General features: G+C 41.8%; 3 protein-coding genes across 6 annotated transcripts; 1 reads left to right on the top strand and 2 right to left on the bottom strand.

The window, feature by feature from the left end:
- Positions 1–229: 229 nt before the first annotated feature.
- On the top strand, positions 230–7134 carry abcd4 (ATP-binding cassette, sub-family D (ALD), member 4). Of its 3 annotated transcripts, XM_029496047.1 has the most exons (19): positions 230–566; positions 635–753; positions 947–1074; positions 1502–1641; positions 1876–1992; positions 2175–2300; positions 2699–2749; positions 2958–3052; positions 3141–3262; positions 4029–4120; positions 4247–4336; positions 4483–4688; positions 4791–4882; positions 5017–5053; positions 5295–5344; positions 5485–5537; positions 5619–5695; positions 5793–5908; positions 6205–7134. In XM_029496047.1, the coding sequence occupies exons 1-19, from the start codon at positions 526–528 to the stop codon at positions 6298–6300; spliced, it is 1848 nt and encodes a 615-aa protein (XP_029351907.1). In that variant the 5' UTR covers positions 230–525; the 3' UTR covers positions 6301–7134. The 3 variants fall into 3 exon arrangements, 2 of the variants coding, with proteins under 2 accessions (XP_029351907.1, XP_029351908.1); XR_003840466.1 differs by lacking the exon at positions 6205–7134 and having other exon boundaries at positions 5606–5695; positions 5793–5844; XM_029496048.1 differs by lacking the exon at positions 230–566 and having other exon boundaries at positions 952–1074; positions 6205–7133.
- Positions 6022–14388, bottom strand: LOC115037478 (acetyl-coenzyme A synthetase 2-like, mitochondrial). Of its 2 annotated transcripts, none has more exons than XM_029496046.1 (14): positions 13853–14388; positions 13489–13585; positions 13201–13400; positions 12869–13044; positions 12399–12551; positions 11890–12037; positions 11487–11624; positions 10838–10930; positions 8449–8555; positions 7848–7974; positions 7620–7747; positions 7396–7459; positions 7186–7307; positions 6022–7105 (listed from the first exon to the last, which is right to left on the bottom strand). In XM_029496046.1, the coding sequence occupies exons 1-14, from the start codon at positions 14148–14150 to the stop codon at positions 6929–6931; spliced, it is 2028 nt and encodes a 675-aa protein (XP_029351906.1). In that variant the 5' UTR covers positions 14151–14388; the 3' UTR covers positions 6022–6928. The 2 variants fall into 2 exon arrangements, with proteins under 2 accessions (XP_029351906.1, XP_029351905.1); XM_029496045.1 differs by having other exon boundaries at positions 6024–7105; positions 8449–8561; positions 13853–14387.
- Positions 14389–15564: 1176 nt separating this feature from the next.
- On the bottom strand, positions 15565–20434 carry LOC115038236 (visual system homeobox 2-like). The gene is made up of 5 exons (XM_029497106.1): positions 20005–20434; positions 19427–19517; positions 18700–18823; positions 16778–16958; positions 15565–15887 (listed from the first exon to the last, which is right to left on the bottom strand). The coding sequence occupies exons 1-5, from the start codon at positions 20432–20434 to the stop codon at positions 15565–15567; spliced, it is 1149 nt and encodes a 382-aa protein (XP_029352966.1).

Below are 20434 nucleotides of genomic sequence, written 5' to 3'. Positions count from 1 at the left end.
AAAAAGAGAAAAAGGCCAGAAGCTATAACTAATGTAAACGAAAATATATATGACATAAATATAGTACAAAATGCTACATACTGACGTTTTTAAGCTTTTAAGTAAAATCTATTGTCGCCTATATGTCATGTTATTGCAGCTATTTACGGCGTAAACAAAGGTTTTATTTTGAAAAATCGGTGCGGCTCACACTTTGTAAGCGGAAGTCCGGTTTCCGGTGCACCGGAGGAAGACGGAGGGAGGACGGCTGACTGCTGCTGCTCAGAAGTGTGGCGACGATTGCGAAAACATGCTGAGGCTGCGAGAGGAGTGAAGGAATGAGTTTGTCCGGGCTTGTTTTGAAGATCTTTGCTCGGTTTTCTCGCTGCTAACCAGCTGTGGTTTCGACCTGCTGCCCGTCGGTGTCTGACTGCAGACAGGAGACCTGCAAAAAAAGAAACAGCAAAAAAAGTTATTCAGCAGCATCTTCACGTCTGAAAGACGTATGTGAGCTTTCGTCTGCTCCTCCGTCCGCCGGCAGAGCAGATGCCTCGTCTGGAAAAGTCAAATGGCAAAGGGACGAGGAGGTAAGACCGCAGCAGGAGCTGAAGTTCAGCAGCTGACTTCAGCTGAATATCTTTGTTTGTGCCTGCAGGCCCAAACTGGACTGGACGTTTGTGCAGAGGTTCTGCAGCATCCAGAAGGTCCTGTTCCCATCATGGAGCAGCCAGAGTGTGCTCATGTTTGGGACTCTGCTTGTGGTCACCCTGACAGGTAATGTCCGGAGTTAAATGTGTGGCAACATGGAGGATAGAAAGAGCCACAGAAAGTTGTCATGTAACATGTCTGCCGACAGCAGGGCTCATATGATGTTTCCCCCCCGCTGAACTTTAGCTCGGTTTGTTGTGAGTCTCCGGATTGTCTCTGATCAATGCACTAACGCAACACTTTTTTTTTCTGTCATCAGAGCAGCTGATCATTTACCAAGTGGGTGTCCTCCCCAGTCAATTCTACAATGTGCTGGCAGAGAAAGATTACTCCAGCTTCAGGAGTCTGGTGGCCAAAGCAATGGTGCTCATATTACTCAATTCCACAGTAAGTTGATCGAAGCATGTAGAGTTGGCAAGAGAACCAACCTACTGACCAAACACAAATACAGTACAATATTTGGAAAGTTTTTGATTATTAAGCAGATGATCTGCAATGCTCTAACTGATATTGAGGCAAATTATTCAATTAATCTAATATTATTATCAAAAATTGGGACACTAAATAAAAAAAAAAGCCAGGTGCACTGGTCCAGGTATTTTATGGTGTTGTCATGTGATATTTTTTGAATTGCTGTCATAAAAAACTTTAACAACTTTGGTGAGGACAGTCTGACATGTTCAGTTTTATAGTCTTTAAAAGAGACATCTTCCAGCATGACCCTGTTCATCTCACACAAACGGTCATTTACTTCTAATTTATTGTGCATCTTTTGCTCCCCCCCCCTCTGTGTTCTTCTGTTTCTTTCTTCCAGATGAAAAGTGTAGACCAGTACATTTGCAATCAGATGTATGTTAGCTGGAGGAAGACACTAACTGAGAGCCTCCACACGAGCTATTTCCAGGGCCGAGTCTATTACACACTCAATGTTCTCAGAGAGGACATTGACAACCCGTAAGCTTAAATGATTTTTGTCTTTGTTGTCTAATTTTGTTTTCTTTTTCTTTTTTGTCCATCAACGGGTTTAGCAGTCAGTACAAACCCAACTCTGTACTTAATTGTAAATGAAAATATACAAAAATCCAAGTTTTTTGTTGTATGTAGCCTCAAAATAATGTCGCAGTGGAAATCAAGTGGTGAATTGGCAGATAGTTTTATTTCCTGGTGTTTGTTTTGTTTGTACCTCAGAGACCAGCGGATCAGTCAGGATGCAGAGAGGTTGTGTAAGCAGATGAGCACCATGGCCAGTCGCTTGATCATCTCACCGTTCACCCTGACTTACTACACCTACCACTGTTTTTACAGGTGGGCTCATAGAGTATTGTGGCAAAGGGCATTTACAACTCAGGAGTTTGAGCTTTTGAAAAGCTAATGGGTTTGGAATAGTGCGAGAAAGTCCAGGAAGCTGTCAAAAGTAGAACATCTTTTTTACCATTTGTATATGTAATCACATTTGCTGTTTCAAAATCACATGCTTGCCTTTGCAGTACTGGTTGGATTGGTCCTGTGAGTATCTTTGGTTACTTTGTGATGGGGACGATTGCCAATAAAATCCTCATGAGCCCAATTGTGTCAACACTGTTTGAGCAAGAAAAACTGGAAGGAGATTTCAGGTAAAGTTTGTATACTGAATGTTAACATTCACTAGTCTCAAATGAAGGAGGACTGACTTTAAAATGTCTGTTTTGAACTGAAACAGGATAGCTGGGTGTTTTTCCAGGTTTATTTGATACAGATATTTTCAGCGTGCATTTGCAGGGAAATCTATCTTTTACTAAAAGGAAGTTTCTGTAGACTTTGGCCCTGTGCCCTTTGCCTCATATGAAAACACAGGATATGAATCAATGTAATGAACACTTGAAGAGAAGTTGTAATTTCATCCCTAACATGTAAAACTAAGTTATGCGGAAAGGGAGGTGAAAAGAACATTTTGTTAACATTTTATTAAAAGACATTTTTTTTTGCATCGAAAACAAATTTTTGCTGGAACATTATGTTTTTGTCTGTCCAGATTCAAGCACATGCAGATCCGTGTTAATGCAGAGTCTGCAGCTTTTTACAGGTGAGGCAATTTGTTTTACATGATCATGCAGCAGAGATGGTGTTAGAAAGCTGAGAAAATACCATGCAATTTGAACACATTTAATCACATTTAATCACATTTCCTGTGATTAAAAAAAAAAAAAAAAAATCTTCTCAGGGTCTTTCTGAACCCACACACCATATCCGTTAAATCAGTTTGGAACAAATGCTTCTGTCTGAGTTTTTAGAGCTGGTAAAGTGGAGCACACAAGGACCAATCGAAGACTGCAGGCTCTGTTAGAAACTCAGAAGAATCTAATAAATAAAGAACTCTGGCTCTATAGTATGACCATCCCACACATCCATACTTTCAGAGTTGCCATTATATTGTTTCAATTTGCAGAGTTGACCTCTGACCTCTCTTCTCTCAGTCGGGGTTAACACGTTTGACTACGTCGGAGGCTTCCTCAGCTACGTTGTTATCTCCATTCCCATCTTCACTGGGATCTATGACGATCTCACTCCTGGGGAGCTCAGTGCCCTCATCAGTAAGGTAGGTTTTCTTTCTGTTGCCTTTATCTTATCAAAAGTGCTCTTTAAAAATACAGCTTTGTTTAAAAAAAAAAAAAGAGAGAGATACTCTGATGGCATTATGTGCAACATACTCGGGTTATCTTTTTGTTATCTGGTATTACAAAACTTAGAAAAATTAGAGTTAATTATAAGCAACAGCATCAGAACCATGAACAAGATTTTTTTAGTGAGACTATTTCTGTTGTGGTCTCTGGTAGAAACACAGTTCATATAATGACCTTCGATGTCTGACATTGACAAATTACAAAAATAAGAATTCAAATATTGCAATGAATTGGATCATATGATCAACGATGTCAAAGTATCAGACACACCTTAAAATGAATATCAAAAAGGCCTCCTTCCTGATTTACATAAAGTGGATCTCAGTGAGTGATGCTTTTTCAGTCCCAGGTTTCAGGACTTACTGTGGACGTTGCTCGTTTAACCAGTAGGTGGCAGCAAAACCCCTTAGACCCAGAGAACTCAATTCATCCTGAGTTCAAATGTCTGTCACCGGACAGTGACGTCATTGTCAAATGGGTCTAAGAGGCATTTCAGTTGCTTCATAACTGTCCCAAGCAAGCACAATAAGTTTTGATTATCAGTCAGTATTTACAGTATAAATCTTTCTTTTCTTAAATTCACCCAATATGCTTGTTGTTCCATGTTCAGACACTTTTTGAAATAATCATTTCTGTTTTTGCTCTCTCCTCGGCTTGGCCCGTTTCCTTATTCACATTCAGAACGCATTTGTGTGCATCTACTTGATTAATGGCTTCACACAGCTAATAGACCTGTCAACCACTCTGTCAGACGTGGCTGGATACACCCACAGGTATCACACAGCATACTTAAATTCGACTCCTGGAGGAGACATGATGACAGCAGCATTGGTTCATGCCATCCACCTTTTGTCTTTATCACTGTGCGTGCGTGTGTGTGTGTGTGTGTGTGTGATCAGGATTGGCGAGCTGAGGGAGGTGATGGATGACATCCTACACAAGCAGTGCGACTATGACCCGGCATCAGGAGAAAGCTACGACTTTGACAGGTTTGTGCTTTACAATTATCTCTGCAGCAGAAAAAAGCATAGTCAAATCAAGTTAACATTTTAATGCAGGGCAAAAACTAGAGAGACTAAAAGAAATGAATAGTTATGTTTTTATATCCAATTATTTATTTAATCTTTCTCCACAGTGACTTCAACATCCATGCTGGCCCAGTGGACACTGCTTTCATCCTGGACCATCTTTCATACAAATCCCCTTACTCAGACCAGCTGCTGGTGGAGGACCTGAGTCTGAAAATCAGCCAGGGCACTCACCTCCTGGTGGTTGGGAACACGGGAACAGGCAAAACATCACTACTGAGGGTCCTCAACCGCCTCTGGGAGGCACACAGTGGTGAGTCAACAGGGACAGGAATTTGATTTGATTTGATGAATTGTACTCTGATGTTATGGGAATTTACAAATAACAAAAGGGAGTTCATTTTGTTTTTCTTAGGTTTTGTCCAGATGACGACATGTTTTGGGCCCAGAGGAACCCTCTTCCTCCCACAGAAACCTTACCTGACTGATGGCACGCTGCGTGAACAGGTCACCACCTGCTCCTTTGTTATGTTTACAGTCTTATAGAAGCTGTGTTTTTTTTAGGAAACGCATAATGCCAAATCTACAGAAAGGAAACTTCCAAATAAATGAGAATTTACTAAAAGTGTGTTCTCCAACAGGTGATCTACCCATTGAAGGATATTTACCCTGCATCAGGTATCAGATTTCATTGTGACTGAACAGCATTAAACCGTGCTAATGGTTAATGGCTAAGAATTATAATTATTTTAACTGAAACGATTTGTTCTGCTGCTTTAAATAACTTTGTATAATCCCATAAAAGAGACATGAATTCAGAGTGATATTTCTCCATTTCAATGCTGCCACATAAAATTCCTGAAATTGCTGGCAGTCTGAGTGAGTTACATTCATGTATTTATGATCTTTCTTCTGTCAGGGTCAGTGGACGACGACAGAATTTTAAAGTTCCTGGAACTATCTGGAGTGGTGAGTGGTTTTATCTGCCATCGTTCTACTTTTAAGTGACATCTATCATTAGTTTTACCACAGTGTTCATGCTCCTTCAAGTTTCACTTATTTAGTATTTGATTACGTGTTCATCCTGAGTCAAACTCTGTGTTCCTCAGTCCAGTCTGTTGAAGCGGACAGGTGGGCTGGATGAACCTGTGGACTGGAACTGGTGAGAGCAACAACAAAACCAGCCAACAAACAACTATTTGTTTTGTTACTGCGCAGGGTGAAATTCAGTTTTTCTCTCCAGGTATGATGTTCTATCTCCAGGTGAAATGCAGCGTCTCTGCTTTGCACGACTTTTCTACCTGCAGCCTAAATATGCAGGTTTGTTTTTAAAAATAGTTTCAGTCGGTGATTAAGCCATTTCGAGGCATAAGCCCCAGACTAGGACTCTCACAAGATGCCGTATTTCTGTTTGCAGTGTTGGATGAGGCCACCAGTGCTTTGACAGAGGAGGTGGAGGCACAGCTGTACCGGACCTGTAAACAACTTGGCATGACTTTAATCAGTTTGGGACATCGCAGCAGCCTGGAGAAGGTAGACCCAACACACACACACACACACACACACACACACAAACAGTGAACATCCCTGATCAAAAGCAGCATGATTTTTAATCCTTTAGTATTATCTATTATCAGATATTGTCTCTCATATTTGGTGTATCCACATTCTGACATTTGTAAAGAAATGACTGAAGGTTTTTTTTTTTTTTTTAGAGGCTTCTCTGATTCTTATATAATTATTATTTGCCGTTCATTAGAAACACCTATTTCCTTTCTCAAATATCTTATATCTTGATCCTGTTTCTCCCGTTTTCGTTTTTCTGACAGTTCCACGATCTGCAGTTGAAGCTCTGTGGAGATGGTCGATGGGAGTTAACAAATTTAAAAGGAGACAGCCTCAATCAGGGAGCCGACACCATGTGACCATCATGTCATCTGTCTAAAAGTCTGGGCGTGCAGGAAGCATCAGCTTGGGTTTAAAGAACACAATACACTCCTGAGTCAATCAGTTACTAAGCCGTAACTTTAACGAGGTGCTTAACAACAGTTGTTCCAGTGGACACAGACGTGCACATCCAGTTTGTATGTCTTCACGCCAACGGGCTATCCTTTGTTTAAAAAAAGGCAAAGACACTCACCTGGATCCTCGTGGGTCTGGAACCAGCCAAAATGTTTGAGACTGATTGAATGTTTAGGAAGTAAAAGCACAATTTAAATATCATGAAAACTGGAAAAAGAAGTTATATTACTAATGCCTTTACGTAAAATTACACTATTTTATTTTGGTATCTTCAGTGATACATTAGATTGCTACTACAGTAAAATTACATTCAGTTTTGTATTGAAACTTGCAAAATATTTATGCTTTTAGACATTCTTACCAAAAGCAGAGTACATCTGTGGATAATGCATACAGCTAAATTTCATGTGTGCAATAAAAAAAAAAAAAAAAAAAAAATTGTGGCCTTCACTTTTGATATGCAGGCACAGAGCGAGTGACCTTCAGGCATCACTTTCATATCCCACTGCAGGAGTGCTTTCTGGAAACACGTCACTGAGGCTGCTGCTTGCTTAACAGGTCGTGGTGACCTTGGATTATCTCCTGAACTACTTCAGGGTCGTCCAGCGTGCTGAGGTCACCCAATCCCTCCAACTCGCTATCCACCACCTTCCGCAGCACCCGTCGCATTATTTTACCTGAGCGTGTCTTTGGCAGACGTTGTGCAAACTGAGAAAAGCCAAAAAGTTGCTAAGTTGCTAAACTGGACAGTATCTGTTTCCAATTCAAAGTTAGTGAAACAGAATTACCTGGATATAGTCTGGGCAGGCGTACTTGGCAATCTTTTTCGATGCCATGTCGTTAATCTGCCTGGTGACGTCTGCCTCCTGGACATCTATGCTCTTCTTTAGCACCACAAAAGCATAAATGCCTGGTGAAGCACAGAGACAGAAATTCATGCGTTCATATTCTTATCCATCCTAATTAACAGCATAACGTGCAGAAATTGTGTTTCTCACCTTGTCCTTTAATGCTATGTGAGAATCCTATGACAGCAGATTCAGCCACTGCAGAACACTGATTCTGTTTCAGAAATGACAGAATCAGGACTGTGCAAATGCTTCGTGGTTGGAAGATGAAATGCTGTACTTTAGGATGTAACCATGGCTCAACGGCAATTACTGTGACAAAATTACATGAACAAATATTAATATTTATTAAATAAATATTTTTTACTACTTACCAACACATCCTCTATCTCTGCTGTGCCAATCCTGTGACCACTCACGTTGATGACATCATCGAGGCGCCCAGTGATCTGGTAATATCCCTCTTTAGAGCGATAGGCTCCATCACCAGTGAAGAAATAACCTAACAAAGGCATGAGAGACACTGTTAACTTAAATGGGAAGTTCAACATATTTTGGCAGAGAAAAGACAGGTTGGCCCTGGAAAAAAAAATGTACAGTACCAGGATAAGGCTGACAGTAGGTCTCAGTGAATCTCTGGGGGTCGTTATGAATTGTTCGGGCCATACCAGGCCAAGGCTGAGCTATACAAAGCGCTCCAGATGTGTCATTGGAAGTCACAACTTTGCCCTGAGAGAATCCAAAAAAGCAATAAACATTAGATTAAAGTCACAAGAAAAGCTGACAACAAAGCAAGTGCTGATTACATAACCGATATGATTACAGTAAGAATGAATGTATTTTTGGTACTTAAGGAAGTGTACTGAAGCTGTTGTATCCTGGAAATGCTATGTTGTGTGTTTGCGTTGAGAGCGAGGAAGAGAGATGAGCTCAGAGTCATCGCTCCAACTGTCTGCACAATCTGCCCATTTCAGAAACAAGAGCGACTAATAGCTGCAAAGTAGTTTGACAGATTTTTTAATAGGGTTTCTGGCACGCACAGAGTGGGACTGAATGGTGGGAGCAGGGTGGTATCAAAAGTGACACAGCTGGTGAGTATTTTATAATCCTAATCTGACCCTCTCCTCAGGGCTGTTCCCAGCCATCCGTCATTTGCAGGGTGGCACGCATCACACACACACACACACAGGATGAGCCATATACCTCAGTGTCCATGAGCACTGGCTTTATGCCAAAGAAAGGCCTCATAGCCATCCCTGGGACAATCTCTGCATCTGGGTCCGCTGGCCTCGGGGCAATGCAGATCCCACCTGTCTCTAAAAGCACACAGGAAAAAGACAACAGATTATTTTAAGTACTGTATGTCCGGCAAGTGAAAATACAAAAGAACCTTACAAAGCCGTTGCTAATGGTAAATCTCTGATATGTCTGTAAAAGGCTGAGGAACCTGCTCAGAACACAACATTTGAGTTTCTGTAAATACTCGATTCAAACGATTCAAACTGATTTGTCCTGGTTTAACAAAAAGGAAGCAAGATATAATCAAACCGATGGATGTGGTTTGTTTGACAAAACCATCAGGTCTGAACACAAAAAACAATAACTGTCCAGGGCCCTCAGCCGGAGGAGACAATATTAGAAGGTAAATGTTGTCATTTCCCTTCTAATAATATCAGTCAAATAATGGTTTGAAAATCTAACATGAGCCCTGATCTCTACTACAGATGTGGATCGAGGAATTTCAGCCAAAGTAAGTAAATGCATGTAGGTTAGTATAGGCTTTGGGGACTGTGGTAAATCTACGTGTTGGTGTTGGTGGATAGTTTCGAAAGCAGCTGAGGGGGCTCGCTACAAAGACACAACCAATGATCCCACAATAGCTCTGGCAACTGGCAACCTGCTCAAATCATCACTAACTGTTGTCCTTTGGGCTGAAACACATAAGATCCGCCAGCAATGTTAACTGCTTTAACATTACATAACATTACATTAATAAGGAAATATACTTCTTTGCTTTTTTTTTTTGCTTGAACTTGAATAGTATATTAAGCCAGCAACATGTTAGCTTAGCTTAGTGTGAGGCCAATTTGACAAGGGAACAGTCAGCAGGACTAGAGGTTTCCTCCTGTTTCCAGTCTTTATGCTAAGCTAACATGACCAGCTATATCATTATAATTCTCAGTAAAAAAAAAACAAGGAAAATTAGTGTACAGATGTTCATACAATGTCAAACTACTGTAAGAATTTAATCAGGTAGATATGAAAAATGTTTTTGTTTGTTTTTTGCCCAGGATCTCTCCATTCCTTTATAATCCAACATGGTGGCCGTTTACCAACAATGGATCTAATTTTCTCTCTGAACAGGCTACTTGCCTCCAGATCAACCAAATGGCATTTATGAATAATGCCACTTAGCCCTAATTGAAAACATTGGTCCAGGAAAATAGCATAACAACATAATCCTTTTTACTAAAGGAGAGTATTTAGGTCATATCTGTGTCTGTAATTCTCAGCTCATAAAGCTCTGAGGTTTAATTATCATCAATTAATTATAGCTTTTTGCCATTTGTATGTTAATTAATGCAGCTTTGCTCCATTTGGTCATGACTCAATCTAATTTGGAGGGACTGAGGATGAAGCAGTCAGGTCCAATGTTCATCTGTTAAATTGGTTTTATTAGTAAAGTCAGGTGATTTCAAACATGCTCTTATGTTCCATCACACTGCTTTAGTAAAGGAATAGTGGCTATTTTATGCTGATGTCAGACGGTGAAGGACAATTTTACTGCCAATTTTACTGCATGTTGTGTCACTCCTACTTCAATTCCTTTCATGTGTTCTGCTGCAGTGTGAAGTCTGTACTTCACTGGTATTGTGTTATATAACCATAAATCAAGACAGAAAATATCCAGATAAAACTAAAAATAAAAGTAAGTTTGGCAGTTTTACTTTTTCTTTCTCTTTGATCAATATTGGGACAAACTGGAGAACAAATTTACATTTGTGTGGGGGCGAGATGAAGTCAGGCTACAAGCTGCAGCGTATCTGAAAAGTCCAGAGAGTGATCAGGGTCTCCCCAGACAGCTGGGATCTATTTGTGCTCTTTTGGCAGCTACTGTCATAACAGCTAACGTGAGACAAAACAAAACAACTAGCTTGAATCCGTCCAGGGATACAAAGGGATACAAAACTGTGTGCGCACGCGTGCGTGCACGTGCCCTACAGAGAGAACTTAAAGTGTACACACCCCTATGTTGTTATATTTTGTAAATGCACATGCACATGACCACATTCCTAAAGTTATGTAACTGTGTTGTTGCCAGAAGGACAGAGCAGACTGCTTGCCCCTTTAAGGTAAGATGATAGCCCGTTACAGAGCTTGCAGACGTGGCTTTGTTAAAGGAAGTGCTGAACTGAGCTGCCCATTGTAGAGTCATTGTGAAGTAGGATGTTAGTTCTACCATTTAACATTAAAATCCCATTTACTGACATTTTGGAGGCTAAAATTCTTTCACTGCCATGTAATTTCACTACGAATTGATCATTGTCCACGGAAGCTGATAAATTCTACACTTTACTGTCTTCACAGTTACCTGTTTGCCACCAGGTGTCCACCACAGGACAGCGTCCCTGTCCCACCACCCTGTGGTACCACTCCCAGGCTTCGGTGTTGATGGGCTCACCCACTGCAGAGAGGCAGCTTAAATCATTTATGTTGTTCTGTATTGGTCTTAATCAAGAACATTGATTCATATTGCTTATTAATACATTCATTCATATCTATATTTTCATGTGAATTAGATTTGATTGATTGATACTAAAAAGAATTGGAATTGGTATATAGTGTATATAGTGTGTGTGCGTGTGTGTGTGCTCATGTGTTCCCCCTAGAGAGGCATTCCTGCGTTATGTGGTGCCTTGCTGCCTTGCTACGTGATAATGCTGTGTTAGATGTGCAACACAATTTGTATAGCAGTGGGTGTAGTTTGTGAAAGAGGCCGGACATCACTTTTTTATGTGCTTGGAGTAAATGGAAAAAAATTCCCACAACGTAGAAAAACAAACAAGCTGCATGTTAGCTGCACAAAAAAAAATCAGTGCATTCATGTGCTTAAGCTAAAGTGGCTTTTGCTCCTTCTGGCTGGGCTTGTTGCAAAATGAGACCTTTTAACAGGTAGTAAAAAAAATATGATTGGTGGGCCATTGTACACATAACAGTACAGTTTAAGTATAGAGGCATACCAGAGCCCAGAGTTTTGAGGGTGGAGCGGTCGTATTTGTGTACCCATTTGTCTCCATATTTGAGCAGCAGGCGGATTGCTGTAGGAGCTCCATAAAACTGGTTAATCTTAAGTCTCTGTACCATCTCCCAGTACCTCCCTGTAAAAAAAAAAAAAAAAACAAAAACAAGTCACAACTAAATAAGCATGGCCCTGTAATCAGAATCAGTTTCATCTTGATCACAACAAGGCGTATGTGCTGACACGTTATGACACCTGTGGCCCTGACTGCTGTTTACGTAGAAGCACAGTCAAGTTCAACTACAAACAGTTGTTGAATGATAAACACCGACGAGCAGAGCTGCATACACTTTATGGAGCACTTCCAAATTATATCAACATGATAGATATGCTGGCAGGCATACCTGGGTCAGGGTAAATGGGAGTGCTTTCAAATAGGACTGTGGTGCCCCCGTTGGCCAGCGGGCCATAGACGCTGTAACTGTGTCCCGTTATCCAGCCAATATCTGCCACACAGCTGAACACATCTCCATCATGGTAGCTGAAGACGTACTGCGGATGAGGAGGAAGATTGACAAGATTACTGGATTTAAAAAGAAGTAGAAATTGTTGATATGTTGAAGGTGAGTGTTCCAATTGTACACACATTTTCAAAAATACCCCATTTCAACTTTATGTGCGAGTGGATATAAACACATCTTGAAATTACTTTATTGCATAATGGCGGGATGTTGAAACTAGGGCAACATTTTTGCAAAGGCCACTGTAATCTGCTGTGAACAGACTGATATTTCCTCGACAGATGGTCAGACACTGGATAACAGGTCAAATTTTGGCTGTCCATGGTCTTCACTGGAAAAAAAAAAAAAAAGCATAAAATCAGCACAACACTGCCTCTGGTGCTTAACGTTACCCTGTGGGTGAGTGCCGCATACAGCAGATATCCAGCCTGAGTGTGGACGAGTCCTTTGGGTTTCCCTGTGCTGCCTGACGTGTAGAGCAGGAACAAAGTGTCTTCGCTGTCCATGCCAGCAGGCTCACACACTGTATCCTCCTTCGCCATTTCCTATATGGCGCCGTGAAATGTATGGATTACTTGCTAAAAGTCACACACAAGTAACTGCATCACTGTGACAGGACCACAACAGAACAAACTTTGTTGTTCTGATTTGTTGTTGTTGAATTGTGTGTAAAACAAATGCAGTACAATGTTTTCCCAAAGGTTCAATATTGTAGAAATGAGATTTTTATGTCTTGTTTAATTACATAGCAGGTTGAGATGTTACATAAAAGGTGTAAGAGTATCAGATTGTGAAATTCACACAACACACACACACACGTTAGCACAGTAAGCAGGTTCTGATTAGATATATGGCCTCTCACCTCCTCCATGGCGACATCCTTGGCTGTCATGACAACTGGATTCTCTGTCCTCATGGCAACAAACACCTGCTGTACCGTCGGGCAGCTCTGTATTGCTGCATCCACCGTCTTCTTCAGCTCTATGACTTTACCCCCTCTAACGCCCTGGTTCACCGTGATGACGGTGCTGGATTGGGCTGCATGTGAAAATTAGACCAGAAACACGTGAAACCAAATCGAAGTACTGAAGGACACTTTGTGCACCATTTACACATTCAATCATTTCATTCACTGCACTGTGAAAATCCATTTCCACCTAAATCTCTGCCATCACACCACTCACTCCGGCTCACCATCTCTGATTCGCTCAGCCAGGGCATCTGCACTGAAGCCAGCAAACACCACGTTGTGTGCGGCACCAATACGGGCACAAGCCAACATGGACGCCACTGCCAGAGGGCAGGGAGGCATGTAGATGGTGACACAGTCGCCCTTCTTCACCCCACGCCGCCTTAACAGGTTCCCAAGGCGGCATGTCATCTCCAGTAGCTGCCTATAGATAGATGTCAGTGAATTCAGGTTAAAAAAAAAACGTTGAAACTCACACACATACACACTTGCATGGTATTTGACCTGCTAACCTGTAGCTGAGCTTGACCTCTGACTTCGGCTCGTCTCTCTCCCAGATCACAGCCACCCTCTCAGGACAAGTGTGGACATGACGGTCCAGGCAGTTCACTGCATGTGAACATCAACACACTCAGACACAAACACTGAAAACACTTTCTCCTCCACTCCTGACAAGGACATCGTGGTGAGTTCAAGGAGCTTTGGGTCAAATGTGCTGAGAGAAGGGTTTCTCATGTTGATGCCTTCAGTGTCTCTGGAAGCGTTTCAATCTAAAATATAATTATACCCGATCGGCTGACTTTGACTTTAATGAATCCGTTTATCCAAATACTCAATATCAGGTTAGAGTGGAACAAAATGTTGGGTCGCACTTACCGGACACGTTGAGCTTTCCTCCCTCAAACCACCTGATCCTCCCCTGGCTCAGGTCACAGTCCTGGACGGTGTGGAAAGGTCTGATCCAGCTCAGTCTCTGCCGGGCCACGGCGGCCCAGAAGCTGTCGCTGCTGCAGACGGAGAAGTCCTGCAGGTCCGAGCGGTCCGACACCCCCTCAAAGCCCGCAGCCTCCGGCATGACCGCCGCCGTGTTACATCCCCTCCGCCCCAAGACGCGGAAACAGGACCCGAAGCTCTGCCGGCCGACCGAGGCCATGCGTCCGCCGGACAGCCACATACCGACCCGTCTCAGATCAGGATGGAGTCATGGTGGAAGTCACCGCCGCTTACTTTCGCTTCGGTACAAAGGTGGGAAACTCCGGAGTTAAAGGGCGGTACGAGCACACGCATGGGCCGGCAGTTTCTCCTCCAGCAGACCGCCCCCAGTCAGCAGGACTTCAGCATCAGGCCCAGAGGACAGGGGGCAAAGTCCGAGGCAGAACCTGAAGGTTCCAAAGACCTGGAGATCACTTTCAGAAGGTTGTGATGTGGAACCATCAGGGTGGAACCTTCAGAGAGTGGAATCTTTAGATTGTGGAACCTTTAAGGTGTGACACCTTCAGCATTTGGAACCTGTAGAGTGTCGGCTCCACAAACATAATGTTAATTATGATGACACAACAACACCACAGGAACCTAAAGGTAGCATTCCCCCTAAGGTTCCCAAAGGTCACAGGAGAACACGGCTAAGAAACAGTTCACTGGTCAGAGGTCAGAGCCTCCAACACACACTCCATGGTGGAATTTCTTTTTCGACAGAAACAAATATTTATGTTGCAATTCTGTGAATGTAGTTGTGACACACTTCCTCTGCAGCGACTGCTCAGTCAGACTGAACTGGGACTCATCCATGACAGCGCCAGTGGAGCGAAGTTCTTTCTCTGTGTGAGAACTGGAAGCTTTAAGTTTCCACATCCCAGTTTGAGACTAACCTGTATCAGTATTTTCAGTGTAACTGTCAAACACAAAAGTCACTTTCAGGCAGCCGCACACACAGTGTTCCACTTCACTCTGCAGTGACAAACAGCCAAACACATTTCTGAGTGGAGGGGGACTTTAAATAGTACTTTTAATAAGGCTACAGTTACAATTATACAAAGACAAACAGATAATTCATTGCAACTTTACATACTTTTACAGTGTTAACTATTGGTCATTGTTTTACTATTTACATCACAGTTACTGAAAGAAAACAGAGTGTAGGGAGCGAAACTGTGTTTTTTCCATTAGCCCTGCTGTAATCTATCACTGTCTGATAAACACCTCGGAGCAGATAGAGAGGTTCAGCATGCTCACTGATAGGAGAATTTCAACCCAAGATAACAGAGAGCTGCCACCTAACTGTAAGGTCAACAATATGTTAAATAAAACCTTTAAAATAGGGCCAAATTATCTTTATTTAAATTATAAGTTAGCTGACAGGTAAACCAGATCAGAGAAGAAAGTTTTTCATGTGTATCTCTAATATTTGAACTGTGGTTTTGATGTACAGTTAAGAGCCAATAAGTTTACCGTTTTATCCAGCAGGTTTATCAACCACTGTGTATGTTGAGGTTCAGCTCAGCCAGTTTAAAATGAGCTCTGACTTTGAGAAGTGACCTCCACTCCGCTCTGCAGCTATTTCACCTTCAGTCTTTATACGGCAGACATTTTCAGTTTCTCTTCTGCTCCTCTGCTGCTTCCTGTTCCATCACCTGATCCTCAGCTTCCTCTTTGTGCATTTCGTGGCCATTTGTTCCGTTTGAAACTGTCCCAAGCATCTTAGCGCTATGCTCCTGTGCCTTCGCTCGCAAGGCTGCAATACTGTTCTCTCTCAGTTCCTCCTTAGAAAAAGGGGAGTTAGTGTCTCTCCTGTCTTTCTGCTTCTCTTCCGCCATCTCTCTGTCAACTGGGTTCTCCTGTGCTGGTGATGGGGTTGCACTGGTGGGTTTGCCTGGAGAAGTGTGCGAGGTTTCCATTGACTTCTTGTGCATACCTGAGGGGATTAGGAGATACTTTTTATGAGTTGCGTAAGAAAAACTGTCATCGTAAAAACTTTGAACATTAGATAATGTAACTGGGCGAGTGTAAAGAGATTCTTGAAAAATATTTATTCAATAATTGATTTAAAGTACAAAACAGATTAGAAACTATTGCTTAGAAGTATGAAATCCAGTATTATTGTGAGGTATTTAACAATGAAAAAGTCTTGAAGATAATAACTAGGGAGGGGCTGGATGGGTGGAGGAGATGTCTTATTCAATTACCGTCATCTAATTGATTTAAACTAATCAATTGACATGAGACAAGAGAGGAGATTTGGTCTAATCTGTACTGATGAAGTAGGATTATCAAGGTATCGACTGATACCTTTTATTGACATGCTGACACTTTTATTGGCTCGTAACTTGAGCAGGGTTTAGCTCCAGGTGCAGAGGTCATAGAGTCATCTATTCCCTACATATCACATAGAAAAGTTAATAGAAAACAGAAGAACATAGTCTGTTTGAGGCAGCTTTTAAAAAGAAGTTGTCAAATGACAAGTAAACTCACCATTTCAGATTTTTATCATTGCTTTATATTTAAAATTAAAAAAGACATTGTATTTATTTCTGGATGTTGGTTCTCTATGATTTGACTCATTACCCGTGTATTGTTAGTATCAATAGGAAAAAAAAAAAAAAAAAAAAAAAAAAAAGATATTCAGGGTGGGAGGTAAAAGTGATACTCATAATAGCTCTGGTGTGTTCATGTGCCCCACTAACTGAAGCAGCTAAGCCGAAATTCAGCCCCCGTCAATCTTTTAAATTCATTGGTGAAAAAGTCCCTCTGTCTAAAAGTGTGTCTTGGCTGACGCGTGACAATGATCATTCGGAAGCTACTCACCCAGTAACCACGGAGCATATGACTCAGTGATGCCATCCTTGGCAGACTTGAGGATTGAGTCGGGCAGGGGGATGGAGTGTCGGACCATGGCACCATACAGACCGTACTCCGCCATCACACTGCTGCGACCCCAACACTTCTCCCTCTTCCTCCACTTGGCTCTGCGGTTCTGAAACCACACCTGGAACAAAATTAGATGAGATCAGTGGTCATTCTGGGGAAATATGAATATTTCTTATTCTGATCAACCAGAGCATGTGACATTAAGCCCAACATCACTTTTTTCTTGTTTATTGTTTATTTATCATTATTTATTATTTATTGATGCTGTGCTCATCTTAAATTTAAGCATGAATAAGCCATCACAAATAGTTTGAAGGCCCATTCTGAAATGAAAAACATTAGCAGGTTCATTTACTCCAGTAGAGATGGAGTAGTTGTCATTTTCAATCACGGACTCTGCCTTTGTTGACAACATATGTGATAGATTAAATCATTAATCAGATCAGAATTTGTTTTTTTTTTTTTTTTTGTGAAGAGGGGTCCTTTAATATTTATTTATTTATTTATTTTTTTAATATTTCTCTATATTTTAAAACCGCGTTCTTGGGTGTAGATCAGTAGAACAATGACATCTGCTGGAGATTCAAAACTAAAGAACACCAAGTTTCAGGAACTGGTTTACTGGTTTTTTGAGCTTACTTCTACTGTAGATTTGGTCTTGACTCAAATTTAAATGTTTGCATAAACACATCCCTCCTGAAATTGAATCTGCATTACAGTCTCACAGTGGAAGTACTATGTGATGTGGAAAACAGGTTCATATCACCAGCCTCCCAAATTCAGAGCTTAATGTTCCTTTTTTCTCTCATCGCTCACTTCATCTGTGGAGTGTCATCTCTTGTCACTAGTGTGAGAGTGTGAGTGTGTGTGTGTGTGTGTGAGTGCACACGTGTGTGCTTGTGCATTATTCTCCTTCTGGCTTCTCAAGTGCCTGAATTGATTTCCACCAAGCCAGACTTTGTAATAGCCTCAGCAAGCTTGTGAATATGGATGAGGAAAACAGGAAAAAAAATGAGCATCCTAAAATGGCCAAGGAGGCTGGATGAGATTGTAAGGAGAGAGAGAGTGTGTTTGTGTGTGTGTGGGGGTGTCTTTTTCAGACTTGGAATTAAAAACGATCAAAGCCGAGTCTGCAAAGCTATTCAGGTAGATCTGATGATAACCTCTATCTCATAAAAAGATGGGCCTCGGATGAGCAATCATGCTTTTTGACAGCAACGGTGTGTGCGTGCGTGTGTTTGTGTACGTGAGTGTGTGCATGTGTGTGTGAATTGCTTCCCGCGAAAGGTGACCCCAGGGGCAAAGAGGCTGATTGAAAAATAAGTTAATTTCCAGGCCCGATCGATGGGGGAGAGGCGCTCAAATATCACGGGAAATTAAAATGCTCATAGCAGCCGAGCAGAGCCTCTGCTCAGCCGCTGACCTCTGCTAATTAATTTCAGTGTAGTTATCATTTCATTTCTGGGCTGAGGCCTGGCTCTCATAGGGAGAGAGGTGATAAGTTCCCTTCAATTAACTAATTACACTGAGAGGTTGAATTGGCTGCTAATGTGAGAGCAGGAGACGGCGTGAGGATGATGATGGAGCAGCCGGGATGCTTACTCTTTCGGTTGCTGCTTTGCAACATGTAAGTAATTCTAACCTTGATTTCATGTTAAAGAACCACGCATTCCAGGAAATGTGTAAATGACTGGTCTGAACACACATTACAGTGAAAAAACTGTGGCTGTTTTTGTCTTTGCACGTCTTGAAAAAAGACGAATGAAGCATCTTTAGGATATGAAATCTAAGATGATGATAGGTAATACCTACATGTACACATGTGCAGGCTACACAGAGACAAACACACGCCAACACACCTGTATTCTGTCCTCTGGCAGCTCGGTCTTCAAGGAGAGCATTTCTCGGGCATAAACATCTGGATAGTGGGCTTCATTAAAAGCCTTCTCCAGCTCCTCGAGCTGATAAGAAGTGAAAATGGTTCTGCAGACAAAAGAAAACAGAAAATATGAGGATAAATAAAAATATTCATACATTTTATAATTGCCAAAAATCTATATTTCGGCACTGCTTTCTTTTATCAATTAAATTAGGCTCCAACTAAAATCCTTAAAAAAAAAAAAAAGGGGGGAAATAATGGGGAATTTTCAAGCTCTGAATTTGAAATCAAATCCAGATCTTAAGCAGTTTTATGAAACAACTTCGAAACTGCCAGTAAAAAAGGAAGGGACAGGTCATTTTTTGCTGGTTACAAAACAAATGAAAAAAAAAAATATTGCAAAAATAGTATTTATATTTTTTTCCTTATAATTATTTTTATTACGAACGAAAAATAAAGCAATAATGCTTTTAAAAGACAAAGGAAACGGTGATGATTTCATACAGAATGTTTTTTTTTTTATATGACAGTATATATAATCATATCAAGACCATCTCGGACACACACCAGTGAAATAACATGTCTTAATATGCCTTTGTTGGGTGGTGATTTTCATCGCTTACATCAATGGGGCCTAAAATCCTGCGTTTCATCACCGGTAACAAAATGATACCGGTGATATGTGTGTTTTAGTTCAAAGGTTTTACCTGTGGCGTCGTTTCTTCCTTTTCTTGCTCTGACTCATCGATGATTTTGAGAATTTCTGATCGCCGGAGGAGAAACTCATATCATCAGAGTCTGCGAGGAAACACATCAGGAGCCAACTTCAAGAACCAGCACAACAACAACAACAATAATAATAATAATAATAATAAAAATAATAACGATTTCTACATTTAGATTCTAGTGCGCAGATTTGTTTCAAACGACAGAAATAATGTAAAACGAACAGGATAACAAGCCATTTATTTTTTTAATATATCCCTCATTTTCAGCATAAATTGTTTATAAAGATCATTTAAAAAGAAGGGGAAAAATGAGTCCCATAATCTGGTATTTTTTTAGAAGTGAATTTAACTTTCAGTGTCTGACATTACTGCTTGATCTCAGGGCGCGAAAAGCTTTGTTCTTTTCACTTCTATTTCGATTCTTTGGCGCAGAAAATTCCTGCTGCAGCTTGAGCCTTTATTGTAACTCAGAAAACAGCAGCAATGTTTGAATGTTGCAGAGGGTGAATTTTACCAGCAACCAGCTGATCTCACGGTATCTGATGGCAGACACTCACCGGAGCTGGCGGAGTTTTGCGCCTCCATCTGCGCCTCCATGTGCGCCGCTCTGTGCAGCGGCTGCAGGTGCACATTTTGCGCCTCAGACAGCACCTCCAGAAAGGCGGGCTGGCTGTAAAACGAGTGTATTCCCTCCGGCCCCAGCAGACCCATGCCCACCCCCAGCCCGCCGTGGCCGAGGGCGGACCTGGCGGCCAGGACGTGCGCCCTGTGCGGCAGCACCTCCAGCGGGCGCCGCGGGGCCGCCGGCTGGTCCTTGTTGAGGCCGAGCAGCTCCTGGATGCCGAAGCCGGTGCGCCGGTGCGCAGTGGGGGCCATCTTCCAGGCAGGAGGCGGCTGCTGGGAGCCCCCGTGGTTCACGTCTGTTTGAGAGGATGATTTCAGTTTATTCTCAGTATCTGAAAGCACACCCCCCTCCTTCCCCGTCAT

Source organism: Echeneis naucrates, chromosome 24, assembly GCF_900963305.1.
Source record: "Echeneis naucrates chromosome 24, fEcheNa1.1, whole genome shotgun sequence".
In the NCBI taxonomy this organism is placed as follows: Eukaryota; Metazoa; Chordata; class Actinopteri; order Carangiformes; family Echeneidae; genus Echeneis; species Echeneis naucrates.
The sequence above is the reverse complement of the archived record's forward strand: the minus strand, read 5'-3'. Positions and strand labels throughout refer to the sequence as shown.

Excerpts from the sequence above, each read along its gene's own strand:
- LOC115037478 (XM_029496045.1), bottom strand. The coding sequence starts at position 14,150 with ATGTGGCTGTCCGGCGGACGCATGGCCTCGGTCGGCCGGCAGAGCTTC. Across the intron at positions 13,586-13,852 it reads AGGAAAGCTCAACGTGTCCG|TGAACTGCCTGGACCGTCAT; the intron begins GTAAGTGCGACC and ends GTTCACATGCAG. Across the intron at positions 12,038-12,398 it reads ATGCGGCACTCACCCACAGG|TACGTCTTCAGCTACCATGA; the intron begins GTAACGTTAAGC and ends CCTCATCCGCAG.
- LOC115038236 (XM_029497106.1), bottom strand. The coding sequence starts at position 20,434 with ATGACGGGGAAGGAGGGGGGTGTGCTTTCAGATACTGAGAATAAACTG. Across the intron at positions 16,959-18,699 it reads TGCCAGAGGACAGAATACAG|GTGTGGTTTCAGAACCGCAG; the intron begins GTGTGTTGGCGT and ends ATTTTGTTCCAG. Across the intron at positions 15,888-16,777 it reads ATATGCTCCGTGGTTACTGG|GTATGCACAAGAAGTCAATG; the intron begins GTGAGTAGCTTC and ends TAATCCCCTCAG.
- abcd4 (XM_029496047.1), top strand. The coding sequence starts at position 526 with ATGCCTCGTCTGGAAAAGTCAAATGGCAAAGGGACGAGGAG. Across the intron at positions 3,053-3,140 it reads TAAAGAACTCTGGCTCTATA|TCGGGGTTAACACGTTTGAC; the intron begins GTATGACCATCC and ends CTCTTCTCTCAG. Across the intron at positions 4,337-4,482 it reads GAAAGCTACGACTTTGACAG|TGACTTCAACATCCATGCTG; the intron begins GTTTGTGCTTTA and ends CTTTCTCCACAG.